Genomic DNA, 23,308 nt, shown 5'->3' with positions numbered 1-23,308 from the left:
ATATATATATATATATACATATATAGTCTTACATTTAGCAGCTATCTTGAAGAGAATAAATGTCAAAAACTATCTGTTAATAGATTGTATTCATTGGTTTGTGATGTACGCAGCACCCCTGAGCCCAAAATGAATTTCCCTATGGGGATGACAAAATGTATCGTATCGCATCTTATTGTAATGGAAATATTAGCAGCTGGTTAGCATAGTTTTAGCATAAAGGCTGCACAGATAACAAACCAGCTTACCAGCATTCATCGACATGTTGTATCAATAGGAAACAAGATGTTTATGCTGCATAAATACCAAAGTGGGACTGTTTCTGTTCAGGTACAGTAACTTTGTGACAAAAAAGTGCGACGGCATGAAAAACATTACCTTTAAATAAACTGCTTATTGATAATAGCTAATGTCTGTGTATATTAACATAATGTCTGTGTATATTAACATGAACAGTGGACCAGGAATACATTTTGCTTTATAGACAATCCACACCAAAAAGGTACTTTCAAGGAATTAAAGCTTACCCACTGCCAATGGTCACCAGCTTACAACCCTCATCTCTGCCGGCCATGTAATTTAACACTGCAGCATCGTAGATGAAGGCGTCCAGTTTACTGAGAAAGAGGAGGAGAAACAACAGAAGAGCAAGAGAGGAAAACACAGAGTGAGGGGATGAACACAAAGCATTGGGGTTTCACAGAGTGATGCCAGGAGACGCACGCGAGGAGGCCGGAAAAAAAAACGGAACAGGGTTCATGTTTCAGATACTCGTGTTTGTGGATTAATTGTGTTGAATCATCTGTAGTAGAACTGCGACCCATGTGCACCCAAACTCATAGGACCTTGGAGACACATGGACGACCTAAACAAACTTCAGACAGACGCAAACATTGACTCTCTCTCTCAGTCTGCGCCTCAGTCCACACACACACACACACAAATAAGCAGGTTGCAAAGGGGAACGTAAAAGATCCCAGACGCAGACTGACATTTTCAATGTAACTGATGCCGTCACTAAGCGCCGCACTTTCATTCACCCAGAGTTTGCGTGTGTGCATGCGTGTGTGCGTGCACACGCACCCACACACACACACACACAGTCCTGCTAATAGTGCAGAGACTGGCTGGCATTTGCAGAATGTCAGATCCAACCCTCTAACGGAGGCTCATAGCCGATAGTTTAGCTGTGTAATTAGCTTAACCCAGCACTGGCTCCATCCACACACAAACTTTGGATGAACCAGGCATGTGTATGTGTGTGCGTGTGTGTCTGTGCTCCAGTGCTGTGAGCATGGATTTAGCGTGTGCACATTTGTAGATGCCGGACAGCCATACTGTAGCACTAATGGCTTGGAGAGGGATTCAGCGATCACTGTTGTGTCACACCTTTAAATGGGCAAACAGAAAGTAGCAACACATATTTGTCTTGCCACTTTTTCCTTCTATACATTTGAATATCAACTTTAACTCGAGTAAATGACCATTTAGTCTGACCCTCAATCTTATTTCACACCCCTAAAGGTACTTAAATTAATGGTTTGTGTGTGTTTTTGTGTCTGGTGGTTTTATGGCTTTTTGATCAGCATGTATTATACAGCCATTTATGTAAATGTGAGCAAAAATGTGTTGCACGGTGTGCATGACCATATTTTTTTATTTCTATATACAGTATAATGGATAGGCCTATTTTGTGAATTCCGTGTTTATTGAGTTGTTACTGTTGGTTTGAGTATGAATAAACTAAACTCACTTTGACTACTATGCAAATAACATCACAGTCCCAAATAGAACATTTTAACAGAAATAAACGTTTTTCAAATATGACTTAACCAATTCAGTTCTTTGACAAATATTACATAGTTTACGTTTCTATGTGAACAAAAGACACTTTTTAGACTTGACATTTTATGCCTAGAATCCAGATTTTGTTAAAACAGGCAAGGCTGACAACTAACTGATGACAGTAGTGTGTCATAAAACCATCAGAGGCTTCATTGATGTGGTGACATCATCTCAAAAGAAAGTGAAATGCAAAGAGTTCAGGCTGAATGCTCAGGAGGTGCCAAGACAGACTTTACAGTTCTGAAAGTTATCACAACAGCAATAAATCCTCTGTTAAATGTATCCACATTTAAATGAGGACATTTTTAATTTGTTGAGTGCCATATGGTTTACGGGATAACTTTTTCAAGTGTGTGTACATTTGCATTTGTTTGACTAGTGTATAGATGTTGCTGAATGAAATGTAGGCGACGCTGATAGCGTGAACAACTTTCTTTGTAATGCAATGTTCAATGTGTCAACACAGCAACCGTGAATAAAAAGCCTTGTTTTTCAGTTGGTTTCATCACTGCAGCTTGTTGGCACATGGCAACATATTCACTATAGATATGTTTAATATCATTAAGCTGTTTTGTCATTCATCTACTCCCCCGTGCATGGTTTGGGTTCCCGTAGCTGTAACAGATTTCGCGTGTAAAGCCTGTCAGCATTAATGTGTGATGAGAGCTAATGCAGCCATTGAGCCGCATACAGCTGCTCATCTGCTATTACCACAGATCAGAATTATCAGTGAGTGAACAGTGAGTGAAGGTGTATACTGCTCACACCTTCAGCCATATGTGTATGTGCACGGATACCCATATGTTTTATGTTGTAAGTGTGTGGTTTCTCACATGAAGTATTAGTTTACAGAGGGATTTGTGCGTTTACATGTTTACACACATGTAAGTAACAGAAAAGGTGAACATGAGATTATTAACTTGCAAATGGGAGACAATGAAAAACTACATTAGGCATGAATTATTTTCTCTTATCCATTTTCTGTGTGGACTTTTGGACCTTTTCTGGCATAAACACTGTCTTCTTGGAGACCAAATCCTGGTCTAAATGAGGCAGAACCTAATTTCCAAGGAACTGGTTAAGATTATGGCTAAAGTTAGCGTTAGTTTATGGTTATGGTTTGGGATAATTCTGTGTTTGGGCTGTCCAAATGAGAAGCAGTCAGTGAAGAAGAATAGCTGATCAAACCTGTGTGTGTGTGTGTGCACTCCATTTGAGCTGAGAGCACTGAAAACCACCCCTAGCCATTAACCAATCAGAAATAATTTCTCGTCATATCATCTCATCAACCGTTTGTCCTTTACCGTCGTTGCCTTCTCCTTTTCCATCTCTCCATTCCTGGAGAAATCACCATTATTTTCCTGTCCCCTTCTTTGCGTTCCTTCCCATTCCATTTTCTACTCTTACCCTCAATTTCCCCCACTCTTAAGTTGCCATATTTTTCCATCTCAATAACACTTTTGTCCTCTCGTTTCACCTCTCTCTTCCTTCCATCATTTCCTGCAATCACTTGCCCTTAGACTCCTGCCCCTCCCCTTTTCTCCGTGTGATGGTGTCTGATGAGAGTAACCCCTCCACCTCTCCTCATTCCCTCTCTTTTTACCCACACACACCCACACACACACCACCAGTCCCATTATAGAGACCAATGCTAAAAATAACACCTGCTGTTCCCAATGAGGAAGCCTATTCATTCCATGTCTCAGAGGGTCTGTCACACACACACACACACACACATACAAAATCAAGTTTTAAAATATGGGCAGTGCTAATATTTAACCATGAATCTGTAGTAGAGGGCGTTTGCTCTCACACAGTTTGTCCTTACCCTGATTTAAGGCTGACCAGTGCATCCTGGACCCCAGTTTGATGATATTTCACCATGTACTGGTGCATGGCAGGGTAGTTCTTCCTGATGTTCCTTTCTGTGGATCCGTTTGGAACTGTTCCAAAGCGGAACGGAGGAGAGTACGCGTACGGGTTCTGAAACTGTGGTGGAGGAAAGAAGAAGAATGATGCAAGGGGAAATAGAGAGAGAAACATCAAAGGGAAGAGATGTTGAACATTAATGTAAGTTAAGGAGGAAGACGACGTATTTTTCCTGGTGTGGGTATAAACCAATACTGAATCTGTCTAAATTGTTAATTAGTTTAACTGTAGTTAAACTTAGGACCCCATGATTGTATGCCTGTAAATCTAAATCAAAGTATCACAATCTACCCTTCTGTTCTTCAGTAATGAAGTTGTATAATTATTTTTTCATGATTTTAGTGCGGAGTTGATGTTTGACCTTTTGACGATAAAATGTTATTACCGCACTAATTTGTTTAATTAGACATTTGTCCTAAATGTGTCATAATTAACACTTGAGTTATGGCCAGTAATTTGTTGCATGACATTAGAGTGAACTTGAACTTAGCCACCAAAATCTCTCACACTTCTGATGTTCACAAAAATAGCACAAACATATGGAGACGACCTGAAAACATAATTCTTTTGGCCACAGCTGTCACCGGCGCAGGTGCATGCTACTGTATTTGAACACACTTTGCCAACATCAGACAATAGTTTCAACAGGGTCTTTAAACCCGTCAAAGCTCTCGTTTGTAAAAACTTGTATACAAGTGTCTCATCGGTCTGCTTCCTCATTAACTGTGTGTGTATTTTCACCAAAAAAGTGATGGACTCTACACTACCATCCTCCAACGTACCAACAGAATAACTGGAACAATCCAGAACACCTCAGGATCATTTTAAATTCATTCTGAAGGACTAAGAATCTAAATCATTGGTCTGTCACTGCTTTTAGGTTTCTGTTGTCAGGCTCTCTAAGGTCTGTTATTGTCTGGTCGTATTTTGGATGAGTTGTTGATGTGTGTGCTTGTTGCTGCTGCCTCTTGGCCAGGATGCCCTTGGAAAAGAGATTTGCAATCTCAATGGGATTATCCTGATAAAATAAAGGTTGAATAAAACATAAAAATAAAGAGGGTTTGCATACAAGCCATATTTACAAGGTCAGAAGTCTAAATTTTAAATTAACACAAATCACAGATGTGAAAAACCATATAAAATATACATAGTTTTTCTCACTTGCTGTAAGTCATTTAAAGCTTTAGTGTGTATGTCATCTCTTAACATCCATTCACTGTAGCTTGCCTCTGCCCCCCCTTCACTGTTTTTAAACTTATCCACCAATTTCCTTTTACTTTTCTGTCAATAACTGTATGTCTATACTGACATTTACATTTTAGCCCTAGTCCCCCCATGTAACGGATTTCTTCTCATTCTTTTAATTCTCTCTTTCTTCCTCTCTCAGGTATAATGTAGTCAGTGCACAGGTCAAGGGTTTTGTAGTAGTGTGCTTGTCGCCGCGGTAACAGCCTACCCCTCAAGCACTGCGGTGACAATCTGCCCTCAGTGTCAGAAACAGATGAACCCTATCAATTAGATGAGTGTGTTATGAGCTCCACTCCAACCACATGGTGAGAGTGTGTGTGAGCGTGGACAAGTGGTTTTACTACACGGTATTGAAACAGGCTTCATATACACGTCTGTAGCTCTCACGTAAAACACAGCAGTTTATCACTGTTGTCTGTTCAGATTAATAATGGTGTCCTTGGTAATCTCTCTGTATGAAACAAATAACAATATGTGTGAATATTTACAGGTATTTATGAGTACTGAATCTGCCTGTATACATGGGAGTATCTCTTGTGTAATCAGGTCAGGGTGAGGGTGCGCTGAGACGTCAAACTCCACTGTGCATGTGTAAGCGGTGATGTCATGCAGTGTGTGTGTCAGCATCACGAACAATAGCCCTCGGGAGACTCTTCCTCCTCCTTCCCTGTCTCTTCTAACTCCCTCCTTCATCTTTCCTTTCTCTGCAGCTAATTTGACGTGCAACGGTGGTGTTAAGGTCAGAACAGGGTACATGTGACAAGGGAAGGGCCATCGCTGGCCAGTTGGGGGAGATGCAGATTGGCAGAGCAAACTCGTCTTGCTGGATAATTACCAGTGAAGGGCTTTGGAGAACGCGAACAGCAGCTGCTAATGAAAGCTTGATGTACAGATGATGAGAAAATGAAGGCGCGGAGGCCAACGAGGGTATAGTTGGAGATACAATAAGAGCTGGGGCGTGTAATGTAATGTATGTAATAAGGTTGCAAAATAAATGTAATTATAATCAAAAGCTTAATCGAAGACATTATCACAGTATTTGTGGTTACAAAAAAGGGTTTTATAAACTTAAAGTAAAAACCTTCATTGTTTTTTTTGTTTTTTTCACAAGTTCATAGGTTCTTGGGAGTTTGTTGAAAGACATCAGTTTTGACGCTTTTAAATTGTGACATCATAAAATCAGTCTGAGAATCCTCTCGCAGCATTAGGAGGTAGTTGTGTGACCCTGAGTGGGATCACATTATCTTAAGACTTACAATTGTCTGTTATGTACGGTTGCCTCTGCTCACCCAGCCTCCACTTCCAGCTACTTATCCTCCTCTCGCCTCCTCAAGTCATTTGTCTCATATCTCCTTTGTTATTCCCCTTCCGCTGCCTTTCTGCTCCTCCTCTGTACACTGCTCTGGTCCCTTATTATTCTGCCATTACATAAGAGATGGACTCCCTATTGTATGTATGTCTAACGGTTTTATTTCTATTTGTTGAGTGTATGATGTGTGTTTGTGTTGAGGTCTCCTGCTCCTGTCCTTCCATCTCTCACACATGCCACTCAGCATTTTTCATCTGGTCTATACATGAGTATGGTTTATTTTCACAACTATGACATGAAGCTATCAGGATTTATTTTATGTTGTAGCCTTAAATGTGATGTGGCCAAACTTAACAAGTAACCTTTATGAATTAAGAGCTCAGGCTGCAAGTCTTAATGGAAAGGTTGGATGGATTTCTTTGTCGCTCTACATTTGCATTATACTGTAGCTATCTCATATTCTTTACCATAGACGTTTACGGGTATTTCAAGTTTAGTGACTGAAAAATATATGAATAATAATAATATTATATTATTAAATATTATATATTAGCTAATTTCCCAAATGTAAAATGATTAACAGATTGGTGGGATAGATTCTGTATGTTCAACCAATCAAAAACAAATTTGAAGAAGATGCACAATTAAAAACATTACATATTGGCTGCAAAACAGGCCATTTCAGATAAATAAGTAATTTTTTAACTGTGAACCATGCAAAACTAGTCCCCTTAAAGTCCCAGGATAAAGAAAATATAGAGTTGGTAATCTGCAACAGGGGTCAATGTTGTTCAACTAAACTTTTATTTGTATACACAGAACCTATTAAATGTGAAGACTATTTAAGAGCTAATCTTTAAAGCAATACCATTGTTGCTCTAAAGGTCGCGGTGCCACTGAATCTCTCATTATGTTTGTTGTTGTGTTCAGACAGGTGCATCTACTCTCAAGGGCAACTGCATCCAACAGTGCTTATGATTGATTCCATGTAACTTCTGGTGCATCATTCACACTGCAGATACTTAAAGTTCACATCTAAGACAGGCTTTGTGCATAATTAGAGACGCCACACTGTAGACTGATGTAGTTATAGTCATAGAACAGGGACATATTAGAAATTAAACCTGTATGAGTTATTAGAGGACCTGTCAGGTCAGACAAACTACAACAACAGTGCATCATCCTGCCTAAATGAGCAGCTTAGAGAATTTAATGAGTAGTTCTGTTGGTGGTTCTATTTGACATTTTGGAATGAAATCTTTATATCGAAAAGCAACCTCAGTGTGCACCACACACATGCTCTATTCAGAGCAGGGGTATCAAACTCAAATGACCTGGGAGCCACCAAGTGTCTAGTTTGGTCAGTAGGGGGCTGGTCAGATGAAAAAAAAAGTCAACTTTTTGAGAAAAAGTTAAAAATAATAATATTTATGATGATATTTCACATCATGTTAAAATAAAAGTATTTCTTTTAATATGGTAAAATAAATTGCTCACAATATAACCATATTTATGATTATAAAAATGAATCTATTAAAGAAATAACTTATATTAGAAAATAACTTGATATTAAGTGGTGGGCTGCATGCAGTGGTTTGGAGGGCTGCAAGTGGTCTGCGGGCCACGGGTTTATAGACCTCTGAATTAGTATATCCTATATATATATATATTGTCATCGCATTGTAAGACAAACCTGTCTTTATGGTTTTGTTCTCCCTCATGGGCTCACCTTTTCTTTAACTTTATCTAGGATAATTATGTTTTGTAAATACCTGCATGCATGGATATGGAATATATCTCCCTAACATGACCTGAGCATTTTGCATGAAAAGTGATTTGTGGATCCAAATGTGTGAGGAATTTCTTGTGTTTAACAAATTTTAGTGGATATGCGACATTTATCCAACACTATCGCAGTTGTTATTCGTAAGAAACATGAATCACTTTCATATTAGTGACTCTTATAATGCATAAACAGCACTTACATTATTCTATAACTCACACATGTATATTGCTTTTGCAGCATATGCATATTTGGATTCAAAAAAGCCTACACTAAAAATACATTTTGTGAAAATGACGAGAAGCTATATTTTAGACTGTTACACTTTGAAGATTTAGCCCTTTACGTTTGATGAACTAAGCCTCCAAACTTTACAAGACTGAGAGGTTTGCAATGAATTTGCTGCAAACAAAACTTTCGAGGTGGTCAATTCAGCCTCCACTTTCCTTTCATTACCTTGTTGTCAGAGAGCCCAGTGACTTGGTCAACAAACTCCTCCTGGATCATGAAGGCGGCCAGGTTGGCAGTGTAGGAGGCCAGGAAGATGACAGCGAAGAAGGCCCACACAGACACTATGAACTTACTGGTGGTTCCTTTGGGGTTTTGCACTGGCACAGAGTTGTTAAAGACCAGACCCCACAGCAGCCACACGGCCTTACCCATGGTGAAAGAAGGACCATGGGGGTCTGGAGATGGGGTTGGTGACGGGGTTCACAGAGAGGGGAATGAGATTCCAATGAAAACCGTGTTTTTTTAATATTTTGCATGATTTTGTTCTCTCTGTCTTGTTAGACTTCACGCTCACCTTTTCCCTGTGCCAGGTTTCTGTTAAAGCCCAGAGGACTGATGTACTCAAACATAAAGACAGCCATTGCAGTCACCAGTAAGAGCATCACAAACATCATCACCCACACTGATGCACTGAATGGCTCTGAGAGAGAGAAAGAAAGAGAGAGAGAGACAGATATGGAGGTGAGCACATAGATTAAGTATTAACACATGTTGGTAACATGGTTATATATTGTACAACACTTTTTTTTCTGAATTATACTCCCTTACTGAAATGATCAGATAAATCACTCACATATGGACACACGCACACACACGCACACTTAGGAAAGGACTGCATGGATAACAAGCTGACTCTTGCATGTTCACAGCACTCCTACACACCTCCCACCACCATCACACACACACAGAGACACACACACACACACATATACCCAGGCAGGCAAACCTCCTATTTGACAGTGTGACGACGTGTACAGTATAGGAAGCCCTGGTGTCAGCACTCCTGTCCTCCCTCTGAGTTCACAAGCCTACTGCAGAGATTAAACCCTGCTCTAATGTATGGGAGAACACTGCTGCCTCTATGTGTGTGTGTGTGTGTGTGTATGTGTGCATGCTGGCAGGCAGCCATTTTTGGGTTTTCCGGCTAAGCTTTTCATAATTGCCACTTTCACAGCATGCTGCATACGTGTTAGTGTGCATACCTGCACATGTGTCTGTCTGTGTGTGTGTGTGTGTGTGCGTGTGTCTCTGTGCCTTTTGTGAGTGTGTATCTTTAGGCCTGTATCTGTGCCAGTGTCTATTTCTCTGTTGACGCAACATGAGAATGTGACTGAGCAGCCATGACAGTGACATAGATCCCCAGTCACTCGGCTAAGTCCCACTCAGGTAAGAGAGAGTCATTGGCAAGTAGCAGAAGTTGCGTTAAATCCCACAGATAAAAGACCAAGTATTGACAGCTGTGCACAAGGAAGTGAACTGTCATCTTTGTATCTTGGAGAAAACACTCTCAAACACACAAAACAAATACCAATGCTCACACAAACTGAACAGCAAACAAGACAGATCTCTCTGCCTCTCTCTCCCAAGTCCAACAATAAAGCAACAGTTATTCATTGACAGTTACCAAGGAAGGCTGAGGGGGACACAGTTCCATTACTACGGGAGACCATGACGCTGATCCCGGTTTCCACGAACGGGACGGAGAAATCGATGACCTCAGAACGCTCCTCATTGATCGTCAGAGATCCGACGGCCATGACGGCTTTCTTATAGACCACCTTTTAGGGGAGGAGCAGAGGGAGGAAGGTGGGGGTAAAGGGAGGGGGGAAAAGACAGGTGATGGATGACAACGGTGAGTATTTGGGATGAGGGGAGAGCAACAAATCAGGGCGGGGAGATAAGGATGGATGGGTGCACAGTAGGTGGAGAAAGACATGAAGGGAATAAGAGAAAAGGAAAGGGGAGAATTTACATGATATTGTTCACTGCCTGTAGCATTCACAGTTCAGTGAGAGATCCTAAAATTCAACAAGCAATCAGTGCAATCAACATAACTGAAAGACACAGTAGCCTGATGAAGATGCACTATTCCTCATTACTGTGTTTGTTCAAATCCCAGACTCAAATCTCAGACTTTAGCTGATACAGCGAGCAGTGAATCTGGCAGTGGTTCCTACACCTACGCACTAAGAAATGCACAAGAAGCCGAGATGATCATAATAACATCTGTTTAGTTATGTGCCTCGGTAGTCCACTAACTCCATGTAGTCTCTGCATATGAATCCTTCATGATAATAATAATAATAATAAAACAAACAGAATGAAGAACATTGCTCAAATCCATGCACCAGGGTGGGAATTTTATTTATGATGCATTAATATTATAATGAAACTTAATTAATATAATAATGCAAATCAGCATCTAAGAAGATAAATTATGATTAACTTCAACTCTGTGAACAGACAGCTATAAAGTTTATCGCCTTCAAATGAACTCTGGGATTTTTACCTCCAAGTTGAAGCTGGTAATTAAAGCGATGCAGAGGTGTTTTCTGCAGCGATGGCAATGATTACTTTACAGTCTCAGCATTTACAGAACAGTAAGTGCAAACGTTTAAGTCGTCACTTACACCTTGCTTCATAGAGACATCCATCATTTCCTTTCACCTTTGTCTTGTGTAACTGAACTACATGCCTTAAAGTGAAAGTGAGGCTTGATCACTAGTCTCACACACCACACATGTCAGAAAAGAAACTCAGTTCAAACTTGATACCTCCATCCATCTTTCATAATGAGCTCCACGGTCACTGAGCAGGAACATTTGAGACTGAAGGTCCACATTTCTACATGTTCAGTTTAAATTCTCATATATGCGTTTGTCTTACCTCTCCCACCATCCCATTCCAGACATTGTTGATCTTCTTTCCATGCTTGCCATTGGTTACCAGGTACAGGTCATAGGTGAACTTGACATATTTGGCGATTTTCTTGAGAATATCAATGCAGAAGCCTTTACAGCACTTCTTGATGTATGTCCCCCCAGCCTCGGTTGTGTTGCTGCAGAGACACGAACAAGAACAAGAGACAGAACGAGTTACAGAAAAGCTCGCTTTCGGGTACATCCGCCATCCTCCCACTGTCTCAAGACATGTACAATTGGGGATTAGGTAAATTTGACACTCTAAACTGACTGTAGGTGTGAGTGTGAGAGAGAACGCTTGTTTGTCTCTGTATGTTGGTCCTGTGATGGACTGGACCTGCTGGATTGGCTCTAGCTTCCCTTCCCTTCTCTAGCTTGAAATTTGTTCTCATTTTCAGTAGCAAATTTCAAACAGACCACAATAAACACACAATAGTTGGACATGCACAAAGTTATGACAAACTAGGTTTCCTTTGGGTTCAAAAACAAACACATTCTCCTCTGTCTCTTTAAAGAATGGGGGTTATGATGACCCTGTGTAAGAGAACCTTATATCACATCTGTGTGTATGAATTTGAGAGCTGGAGAGTTCACACAAGCATGCAGTCGCACACACATGCCAGCACGCACACATCGACATCCAGCCACCTGAGACTCTCATTTCACTTTTTAGATGTGTGATAATTAGTAGAGGATAGTCTCTCCCTTTAGTTCAAAAACTGAGACACAAACTTCCTTTGCAGCTTTTTTACATTTTTCTTTTTTTTTTTAGTTAAATTGTTTTCTGTCTCAGAAAGAAAACAAAAATGAATTTACTCTTTATGGTCTAGTGGTTTCATGCGAGACAAAAAATAGTGACATTTGTGAAATGTTGTGCAAACACCAACAGTATTTCTTACATATAGAGTCTGAGATTATGTACAGCAGCTGTTTGAGAAAAATGAATTGAATAAATACCATTAATTTGCATCTAAATGTTCTGACAAACATAAACCAATTAAGCTGACTGACTTGACTGGTTGTTCACACATGCAGAGTATTGTATATGTTTACTGATAAGAAAAGTGCCACATCTACAGTATATGATAAAGTCATACAGGAAGGGGGGAGGAGGGGAGGGAGGAGACTGTGCAGGGAATGGGATTTGTGACGGTAATAATGGAAAGGAGGACAGCAAAGTCAACTCTGTGGCAGGTTCAGCTGGCAGAGCAAGCATACAGGTCAGAACTGTAATCGCTGCACTCCTGAACACCGTGTTCCCCACTTAGGAAGACCATGGTAAGGTTCAGGCAGTGAGAGCATGTGATGTTATAAAGGCTGTTTGTGAAGTTGCCGGGCCAACTTGGTATAGGAACACTACAGGGCCTGAGGGGTCTCCAGAGAGGCCACTGTAGGTATATATGTGATGGTGTGTGTTTGTTGTTCTTAGGCCCAGCCTGGATGAGTGAATTTGTGGTTCTGCATGCATGGATAGTCCCTCCAACCCCCAGTCCAACTCCACCATCCACTTCCCTCCATATATGTGCCTCTTCCCTTCCTTCCATCTAGTCCTCTTTCTCCAAATGGACACTACGGATGCTTGAGTGGGAATTGTGCTGTGGGAGGGGGGAATGCAACCGAATGCATTGGCCTGTGAGTGAGTGGGCATGTGGCAACAGAGAGTGTGTATGAGCTTGTGTATTTGTGTTCCTCCTTGGAGATGCTTTATCCTCCGCCCTACTTCACAGTGATTCTGGTTGAAAATATCTGTTGGCCTCTTCCCTGGGACCGTATTCCTGCTTAAGGAATGTATGTGCATGTCTGTGCTCATATGCACTGGATGTGTAGTTGTTGTATACAGTGCTTGCATGTATACTGTGTGGAAAAATAATATTGAATTATCTACACACCAATTACATGGTTAGGATAGCAGCACTTCACTCAACCCAGAAGGTCTGAGTCACTCTCACCGTGTGTGTGCATTCAATGAATATACTGAAACAATAGGCTTGAAAATGTGGCCATTAGAGTGAAAATCGGTGAAAGAAAGGAAGTAAACTGCTGAGTACAGCAGTCGCCTCCATTTACAGGGGGAGGAAAGAAGTTGCAGCATAGATCGCACACTGCACCTCCTGCCATGCTCATAAGACAGCACACACACACACACACAGGACAACAAAGGCAACGTTTTTATCACCTTCTGTAATTATTCCCTTTTAAAGCTTACATTAGTTAATTACTTATTCCAAACATATTTGGAGGTCATTAGTTGCTGACTACACTTAGCCAAGGTTGAAGTAACTCCATCCTTAGTTTCATGGTGTAACTGATAATAAGCTGGATAATGAATACATTTATCTTTAAAAGGTTGCAGAAGGAGCTGGAGCCAAGCAAGAGGCAAATTACCAACCCATAACCAGGCCAACATAGAGAGAGACGAAACAACCCCTCACTTATACGTTCATGCCAGAGAAAACCTTAGCGTACCCAAGCAACCCAAACTCAGTCTGCTTGTCTCTGGACTGTGGGGAGGGGGATAGAGACCCAGAGAAAACCCACAGACACACACACACACACAGGAGAACATAAAAACTCCACAAAATAAATACTTTCTATGAGGCACAATGTTAACCTACAGTGGATAGTGACAAATGCTATAAAGAGCAGGTGAACCACCACAATCAAGTGATAAAACGGTTTGTCCAAAGCCGTTACATTGAGGGAAATATTAGGACAAGTGTGGAGAGTGTGGAGAAGAAAGCAAACCTACTCTTTGATATGCTTTCGACAGGGGACGGAGTTCCTCATGCAGGTGCCCGTGAGTCTTTCTACATCCTCCACAATAACGAAAGGTTTCTCTTCCAAGGTGACAATGGACAGGTGGTTGTCATCAAGCTCAGCGTCACCAAAGGAGTTGAAGCGCGGCCACACTGGGTACTTCAGTGTCAGGCTGCGGTTGTCCAGTTTTCCCATCTGGAAGGAAGGAAAGGAGGAGAAAGAGGGTGAACTGTTGAATGAGCGCCCATGTCGGTACCTCACCAAGGCTGTTAAGTCATTCAAACTGATTTAATTTACATTTAAAAAGAAATGTATCTTATACTTTATAAATAGTTAGCAGGTTGTCAGTATCTGCCAGAAGACACTCCCTTATACCCATGAGCTCAAACGACGGTACGACGTCCACAAGTCAGTGATCATCACATGTTAACATTTTGAGAAACAGAGTGAGTTTACTTTACTTTACCTGCTGTAGTCAGATGCATGATAACTCAAAGCAGACAGGAAGTGGAGATGATTACGGATGCAGACACAAGTCAACATTTCCCTTTAATGTTACATATGCTGCCTCTTTTGACACAAAAACATACACATCAGAATACATGTTGTTGCCAGTCCATAATAAATGTGACTGTAGGTACAACATCACAGACTGAACGCATGGCGTGTAAGAATGCATGACAAAGTGCACACAGAGGAATATACAGCATGGCTCTGAATGCAGACATGTATGAGAAAGAGACAAAGACACAGAGAGAGAGAGAGAGACAGCATGATGACGATGCTGTGACGCTGTTAATAATTCAGACGGTTTTCAGAGCGTTGATGTCACAGATTCCCTTATGGGTGCTCTCCACCTGCCAACACCTGTCTGTAAATGTATATGTGTGTGTGTGTGTGTGTGTGTGTGTGATTGCACGAGCTATTTTCACATGTTGTTGTCAGACATAGGGAGAAAGATATAGACCAGCAGCAAGCAGCAAGGCTTTGGCCTAAATAATTAATATTACAGGGGCAAAGAATAACATGGCAAACGCTCACTCACTTTTTACCTCCTTTTCAAAAGTTTTTCTTTCTTCTCTATACTCTCTCACTCTCTTGTACAGAATAGAGTATTAGGGCCACATAAATAAAAGAAAGAAAGAAATAAAACAGCATGAATTCCGAGATTAAAGTCAGAATCCTGATATTAAAGTCAGAATTCTGAGAAAAAAAGTCTAAATTCTGACCATTTTTCTCAGAATTCTGCCTTTTTTTTCTCAGAATTCATGCTGTTTTATTATTTGCTCTTTGTGTTCATTTTTTTTTACAAATAGCCCTAAAATTTGTCCATACTCTTGCAGCCTAAAACAACAACATAGCTGCAGTGGTAAGTTCAAAAGTTTTTTTGGGCATAAATGTTGATTTATTAACCTGTGACAAAACAGGGGAAGGTTAAGCACCATGTGAACCGTGTTGTTTTGTTGTGGGGATTAAAATATAATTTGAAGAAATCCAGCACAGTTAAGTTACTGCATCATGCAAACACACAATAAATGTGCAGCAATACGTCCGTTCTAATCTGCAACCCTGCTGACCCTAATGTCAAAGGACAGTGGTTATTACCTTGACACGCAAATACAATATAAGCAATCACACATGCTTATGCTTAGCCTGCATGCGGGTGATTAACAGGCAATAAGCAAGGAAGTGAAATTTGCATTTTAATTGTTTTGCTTTCAGCGTTTTTTTCTATCGTATGAGAGGGATTAGCATCTTTCTTCTGCTCACAGACGGCGCTCACTCTGTTTCTCTCAGTATGTGAGTGGGGTTTGCAGGACAGTACGCTGAGGTGGCATGTGTATGGGTTTCTTTTGTGTCACCTTCACTCTCCGGGGAGCAGCCACATTTGTCTGTCTGTCTAACCCCAGCTGTTCTGCATTTCACAAGTGAGTGAGTGCAGCGTGCGCGCACACACGCACACACACACACACACACACACACACGTGTAAGTGGGGGATAATGTAGGAAATGGGATTGGTAATGTAAAAGTGAGGGTGAATTGGTGCATAATAAGTAAGATAATAGTAAAAAAAACAACAACACAAAGAAATGAGTTAAAGTTAGATTCATTTTCTGGTCTCTGTAAAACCCAAAGCAGTTCCTTCCTGTGTGTGTCACACTGATATCAGTTTTCTCTGGTGTTTGAATGATGAAAATATAATTTACATTTTGACAAAATGATTTTTTTTGTCCCCCCATTTTATTTTTCTTCTTCTTTTCATATTTAAGTTTTCAGTATTTGCTGCGCCTTAAGTCATCGGTTTAATAAACCACAATATTAACCTGCAAACTGCCAGAGTCAATGTACTCTCAGGACAAATAACACGTGAGAACATTTATGAAAGAAGAGTGGAAAAGGAGATAGTTAAGACGAAGGAAGAGGAGAAGCTGACTTCAGCAGATTTGCTCTACTCTTCCCTCCCCCTCTTCTAAGTCTCCCTCTCTCTCTAATTAAAGAAAGAGGGGTTATAAATTAATGCCCAGAGAGGAGAGAGAATTCTCTGTATCGACTGGATACGCAACAGAATGCTGAATCTCCCCTTATGAGATTCAAGATACTACACACGCGCGCGGTTAATGCATAGAAAGTAGATGTGTGCGTGTAATTGGACAGAGAGGCCAGTGGGAGGTAATGATGATGGGGCCTGTGGGATTACGGCATCATACTGTAAGATCCCACGGCAGCATCCTATCACATCATCATCTCATGGTGGATTTAGAGCCACTTGGTGATGAGATGACACTTGGCCCTGCAAGAGCTTTGCATTATCTCAAGTACAACTCTTTCTTTTATCGTCTCAAATCTCTCTACTCTTTGTTCCAGCAGATCTTGGCCTTTAGTTTGTCTATTGGACACATTATCCGTCATATTGTCTATGACCCTAACACCCATACACACACACATACTGAAACTAAATCAGAAGTCACACAAAAACAGAGAAGGGCGAGGGCTCTTACGCCGAGCACCTTCTCTGTGCCACCCTCACTGGGAGAGATATCGCTGTGGCACATTGCATTATGGGAGAATGAGTTCCTAATAGTGCGGAGAAACCCATTCGGTCATAAAACAGTATCTGTCACTCCTGTCAGACAAAATTATGTCAGTAAAATGGATTGTGCCCTCCCCTCCTCCGCACTTGCTCTGTTTATATGTGTGAGTGTGAAAGTGTGTGCATGCATGTGCGCGAAGGGAGGGGGGGGGGAGAGAGAGAGAGAGACGGACGATGACAGGGTGGAAGTGTAAGAGAGGAGAATTTCCTTGGAGTAAAGCATTTTTATTAAGATGGAGATAGTGATGCCTTGATAGAATATTCACATGAAGGTGTGTGTTTGTGTGTAAGTATACGGGCTTTTGTGTGTTTCTGCTCTCCATATTGTGATTCTCCCAAGCACAAATCCCATGCTGTCTGTAATAATTATTTTGTGAACTGGCTGCTAACACGGCAGCAGTTCCTAAAGCAATTTACATACTCCATCTACTCAGTGGGATTAAAGCATAACATCCTGCTTCTGATCGGTAAATACACTTTTCTCATTCAGCCACGTTGACGCTGTACTGTAACACCGACGACAGTGAGACACATCATTCGCCGTCCATTTCCACATTTCACCAACTATGACGCGGTGCTGCAGATTTACTGGACAACCACACTTGTACTTTTAAAGCTTGGAGAGTTATGAATACACATGTGTGTATGTGTTTTAGAGCTGCAACGAAGGATTGTTTTCATTTGCAAAAGAAATGTTGATCAGTGTTTTTAAAGCCTGGAAATGATGATTTGTCCACAAACCGAAATCATTCAATTTGAATGATTTCTTTGTTATATGGATCAAAAACCAGAAAACTTGCAATTCTTTACACTCAAACCACTTATTAAAATGTCAAAATAGATTAATGAACAAATTAAAGAGCGCAGATAAAGAGTTATGGAGTTATGTGCGTGTGTGTGTGTGCAGCATGTGCACTTAAACTTACTTTCAAAACCTTTTCTTTGACACTTAGTCAAGTTTAACTCAATGACAGTATTACTAATATGTATTTAAGCTCCAGGCATGACAGCACTGATCTCAATCACTACTCTTTCTTGCCGTTTGTGGACTCATGTTGTACAAATTTCTCAAAACCACACACTGGAATAAATAAACCAGCATGGCTGGATGCAGTTTATGCTGCTTTTAATCCTCAAAAACATGTCCACACACCATTGACGTGTGGAGAAGTGGCTCCATGACCAACTTCATGTCGGCAGGTGTGGAGTGCACACCTGGACAAAAACTGAGAGAGAGACAGAGAGAGAGAGAGAGAGGAAAGTGTACACTTGCTCAGTTCCACCTCTCTATCCCTTCACCTCCCTCTCTATGAGTTTCTTTTCTCATGCTCATTTGCTCTCTCTCCATCTCGGTCCATCTGTCTCTATCGCGCGCTCGTCTTGAGATCGCTCCATATTGCTCGCTCTCCTCTGCTTGTCTCTTCTGTCTCTCCTGTGCCCCAAGGGGACACATTTTATATTTTTAGCACATATCTATATTTTAGTGCAGTTACTGAATTTTTATCTCTTGATCGTCATGGAAATCTCTCTGTCTCCTTCAGCCTGTGTGTGTGTGTGTGTGTGTGTGTGTGTGTGTATGCTGCTGATTTCTGGTGCATGGGTGGGACGGCTGCATCAGATTGACTGTGTGTGAGAGAGCGAGAGAGAGAGAGAGAGGGAGAGAGAGAGAGGGAGGGAGAGAGGCTCCCAATTATATTTCCACTTTGGGTCTCCACGTCTCCCTTGCCTTCACTCTCTTTCTCTGCACCACAGTGAAGCGGTACTGATCAATTTCACAGGCTTTTTGTTTACAACAACAACACACTACCTCCTCTCAGCACGCAGACAAAGGGTCTTTTGTGTACGCGTGTGTGTATGTGTGTACTGTAGGTGTGTGTCAGTATGAAATATGAAAAGGCGAGTCTCAAAGATTGGGTGGAGAGTGAGCGGATTGCGGCAAACTAAATGGAATACTGTAACACAGAGAGATGTGACCTGAATCAAAACCAGATTGGTCTGGTTGATTGAGTAGGGCTTGTGTCAATAACCAGTGTGGAAGGGTAAACACACACACTCACCTACGTGTGTGTGCGTGTGCATGCACACACACACACGAGCAGTGATCCCTAGTGATCCCTTGCCACCCCAATAACTGAGGTCTCAGGTTTTGATGAACTGTTGTTTGAGGCCCCATCAGAGACCACAACAGCAATCACAGCTAAAGACAGCGCTAAAGGCTAGAGTGCACACATTATCTGACTTGCAAAGAAGAAGAGGGGACAAGTGAAGGCAAAGAGATGAAGGGGAAAATGGAAGGGCGGATGAAAAGATGCAAACACAAAGGATAAGTGACATGGAGAGAAGAGGGAAACAGGAAGAGTGGAATGATGAGGGAAAACACAAGATGACATGAAAGGAGTGTGTGTGATTGAAGATGAAACAACACAGAGAACGTATCTCTTTCTTTCTTATCCAAATCTTTTCTTTAACCACACCTCTTTCTTTGTTTTTGTTTTTTGTTCCTCTTTTAGCTTTTAATTCATTGTATGTGAGATTAAGGCCTGTGAGAGGCGACCAGGTGTAGGTGTAGAGACACATGGCTGCCATTTCAAGTCCAGGAATACTTAAGAGTCCATTCTTCATGTAAGCTTCCTCACGCAGAAATCTAAGCTCGGTGACCAGCTGAATACTGTGTCATCACTTTCTCCCCACTGCATTTCTCAAAGACACATTTGTTTACATTGGTTAGCACTGCTACATACACAGATGTTGGTTTGCAATGTATGAGGTAGCATTTAGGTAAAAAAAGAAAAAGAAAAGAAATACCAACGTGACGGTCGGTAACAGAAAAAGACAAAAGCAACACATGTGGGTTGTTATCATCTGCCAGTCACATGTCACAGGTCAGTGCAGAAACTGTAAATGTTGGACTCATGAAAAAGCAACACAAGCGATACAAACACTGAACACAAGCAATATAAACACAAAGTTTTTTTACTCTATTTATGAGTTTGGCAGCAGAATACTGTTGTAAAAATACCAACCTTTTTACCTGAAATGTCACATTTCTGCATTCTTCAACTTTTAGAATACCATATATTTATATTAGTTTTATGTGTAAAACAATGAAAACTAACAATGTGTTCTCAGGAATATGTGGTTAATACCTTTTTTTTTTTTTTCAAATACATACCAACCCAGCCACAAACACACAACTTTTAGAACCTACCTTCTCCCACTCTCTTTCTTTGTTGAGAACAATGACCACCAGCTTTGGGTTTTCCTGGTAGCCATCTTCTGTGAATGACAAATCTCTGCCATCCCATGTCACGTTCATCATGTACCTGAGAGCGAGTGGAATGAAGGAGTAGCAAGACGAGGGCGATAAGTAAAAAAGTAAAAAAATGAAAAAAGAGAAATGTGAGCATGAGGAAATTAATGAAAAGAAATGGAGGGGATAAAAAACAGAGGAAAAGGGATATTGAAAAACATTAGCATGAGAAAAAGTCAATTTACAATTCTAAAATATTACTACATGCTTGATTGTCATACTTGATTCACATGCAAATACTACATTATTAAAGCATGTGTGCGCACACCCCAGATTATTTGAAATGTAAGCATTACTACTGGAAGACATAGTGAGCGTGAATAGTTCCTTGCAAATGACACTAAGACACACACACAGTAATGAGTGACCTATATGGCAGGTCACATTAACTAAGATGGAGGGCAGTGGGAAGATATTCTTGGGTCCACATAACCTCAACATTAATCATGGCTGTCCCTCTCCACTCTGTCCCCCTCACTCCCTCCACTGTCAGCGCTTATGTACAACACAGGGGAGGCGGCCCCTCTCCTCGTCCTCTTCCTTTCCATTCTGGGGGTGCGTGTGAGACGACAGGGGACACGACGTGTCTTTTAAAAGCCACAAAAGTGAGCTGATTTGCACCGGAGAGGACATTGTGCAGAGAATGTATAATCTGAAGCACGGTCTTCATTTTACCATTTGTGTCAGAATGTATTTCCATACATTTCCATAACTGTCCCTCTTCTTATCTGATTCTCTAGTGTTTATTTGTGTCACGACTGATATGCAGAGGCCTTCATCATAAACACACAGCTCCACATATATACGACAGAGGACGGGCCGATAACTGGCCTCAGGGTATAACCGCGGTATTTAAAAAGTCAAGGTGTCAAGTCAGTCAAATCCTGTCGCACCATGACAAAGGTACGAGCGCTTTCTAATAACTCATCAGTGCAAAAATCACTACGGTTGTGTGAGGGATTGAGTCACGCCTCCAGGTCAGCTGTGTTGTTGATGGAGTGACATTTCAGGGCTGTAGCTGCAACATAGTGATTGAGTAACATCTTTGCTTGAGGTTGTCAAACTACCCGATGCCTTCACAGTAATGTCACACAAAATGGCAACTTAAACACAGTCAGAAGAATGATACGGAGATAATACGGAGAGCGCTGCGCGACACCCGCGTCGTCCTTTAACCTGCTGCCAGTGACACATACACAACCAATCAGATTAAATCGCTGACGGGTTCCGTGATGAAAATAATCTAATTGACTTGCAAGCAACTTGGTATTATTAAGGTATTTGACTGGACAGGGGGACGCAGCACTCAACCCAATTATGTGTGACTAGAAGCAGAGAAAGAGGTGCTAGAATCAATAAAAGCGCCCGGGCTGCTCGCTAAGACAGCGGTCCAATCTGCACTTTGACACACCACATACACATGCACACACTGTTCTTTCCCTCCTCTTTGTTTATGTGATTTATTTTCTCACTTGTACCAGAGTTCGACTCAGTCCAGCAATTAAGCCGGTGTTAACGGAACACAGAGACCTATAGGCTGGGTATTAATCTGGAAAATCTGCAACTTGAAAGTGATCATTTCCAGAAAACGACTGAGGGCCGTTTATAGTGTACTGCAAATGTATATTACTACAATACCACTGTACACAAATTGGTGTTTGAAAGCAAGAATAGGATGCAGACAGGACAGCCAGATTGTGTGTGTGTGTGTGTGTCTGCCAGTATGTTTGGGCTGACGCCCATTGAACAGGTGGACCTGAAATGGGCGTTGCTAGGATACGGACACAGACTGGAGTGTATATGCGCTTGAAGATGACCCTAAAGAATGAACATCACACACACAGTGAAAGAGAGAGGGAAACGTAGACTTAAATGACTTTGCACACCTCAACACTTTCCCATGCAACGTTCACCCTTCCTTGTAGCACTGACATCATAGTAAAGCAATCCAATTTCTCTCACTTCCCAGCCTCCATTATATCAGTAATCTCTCTATTCATTAGGGCTGGGCATGGGATAAGGAGAGGGAGCAGACAGTAGAGAATGGGCACCTAAACAAAGTGATTTAAAGCATAAAGATAAAAGAGATTGTGAGTGAGCGAGATGGAAAGAGAAGTGTGACGAGAGAGGAGGACGAAGCCTCGACAAAGTGTAGATAAAAATATCCTCCGTGTTATTTTTTTCCTTCCCTCCTCTTATTTTTGGGTAAAAGGGGTTGCGATGGGAGGAGGGAGGAGGGAGGAGGGGGCACTGCACCAGAGTTGAGCAGCACTGCACGTTCACTGCAGCACGCAAGTAAGAGCACACACATACAGCACGCTGCATTACAGCAGCAGCAAGCGCCACTTGCTCCTCATTTGTGCCGCCGTCTTAATTTCTCTGGTGAGCAGCGACAGAGCATTAACGACGCCTATAATAAAAGTAAATGACTTTTTCGAAATGGACTTGGTCGTTTGGTTTTTACGCAGACCAGACTTTGACCACAGCCTCCGCTGGAAGCACTACGTCCTGCCCTGTCAAAATGCTCTCGACACAAAAGATATAACATCTCAAGTGCTCACTTATCCGAAGTTGCCCCGGCTCTCGCAGTGAATACGGCGGTGCTACTTTGCGATATGCAACCTGCATGTTATCCGACGAGGCTTCACTGCAGGGGAAGACGGTCTCCACAAAGATGTGAGAATGAGCTATAATTCCGTGTGGATGTTAAGGATGGAGACATTAATCCTTTGTCAAGACAAGGACGAGTCAAAACAATGATGTACAGTGTCAGAGCACTCGTGATCTATTACACACAAACTGCAACTGTGACAGAGACGAGGG

General features: G+C 41.5%; 1 protein-coding gene across 2 annotated transcripts in view; it reads right to left on the bottom strand.

Moving 5' to 3' along the window:
• Positions 1 to 23,308, bottom strand: part of grin2aa (glutamate receptor, ionotropic, N-methyl D-aspartate 2A, a) — a 123,119-nt gene that overhangs the window by 9,889 nt on the left and 89,922 nt on the right. For both annotated transcript variants that reach the window (XM_044050742.1, XM_044050741.1), the window contains 8 exons: positions 20,384 to 20,498; positions 14,076 to 14,278; positions 11,292 to 11,463; positions 10,030 to 10,183; positions 8,920 to 9,045; positions 8,571 to 8,800; positions 3,674 to 3,834; positions 528 to 617 (listed from right to left, as the gene is read on the bottom strand). In XM_044050742.1, coding sequence (XP_043906677.1) covers positions 528 to 617; positions 3,674 to 3,834; positions 8,571 to 8,800; positions 8,920 to 9,045; positions 10,030 to 10,183; positions 11,292 to 11,463; positions 14,076 to 14,278; positions 20,384 to 20,498 — 1,251 coding nt within the window. The remainder of the gene's footprint in view (positions 1 to 527; positions 618 to 3,673; positions 3,835 to 8,570; positions 8,801 to 8,919; positions 9,046 to 10,029; positions 10,184 to 11,291; positions 11,464 to 14,075; positions 14,279 to 20,383; positions 20,499 to 23,308) is intronic.

Source organism: Solea senegalensis, linkage group LG19 (genome assembly GCF_019176455.1).
Source record: "Solea senegalensis isolate Sse05_10M linkage group LG19, IFAPA_SoseM_1, whole genome shotgun sequence".
Taxonomy (NCBI): Eukaryota; Metazoa; Chordata; class Actinopteri; order Pleuronectiformes; family Soleidae; genus Solea; species Solea senegalensis.
Note: the sequence above shows the minus strand (reverse complement) of the source record. Positions and strands in the feature narration are given on the sequence as shown.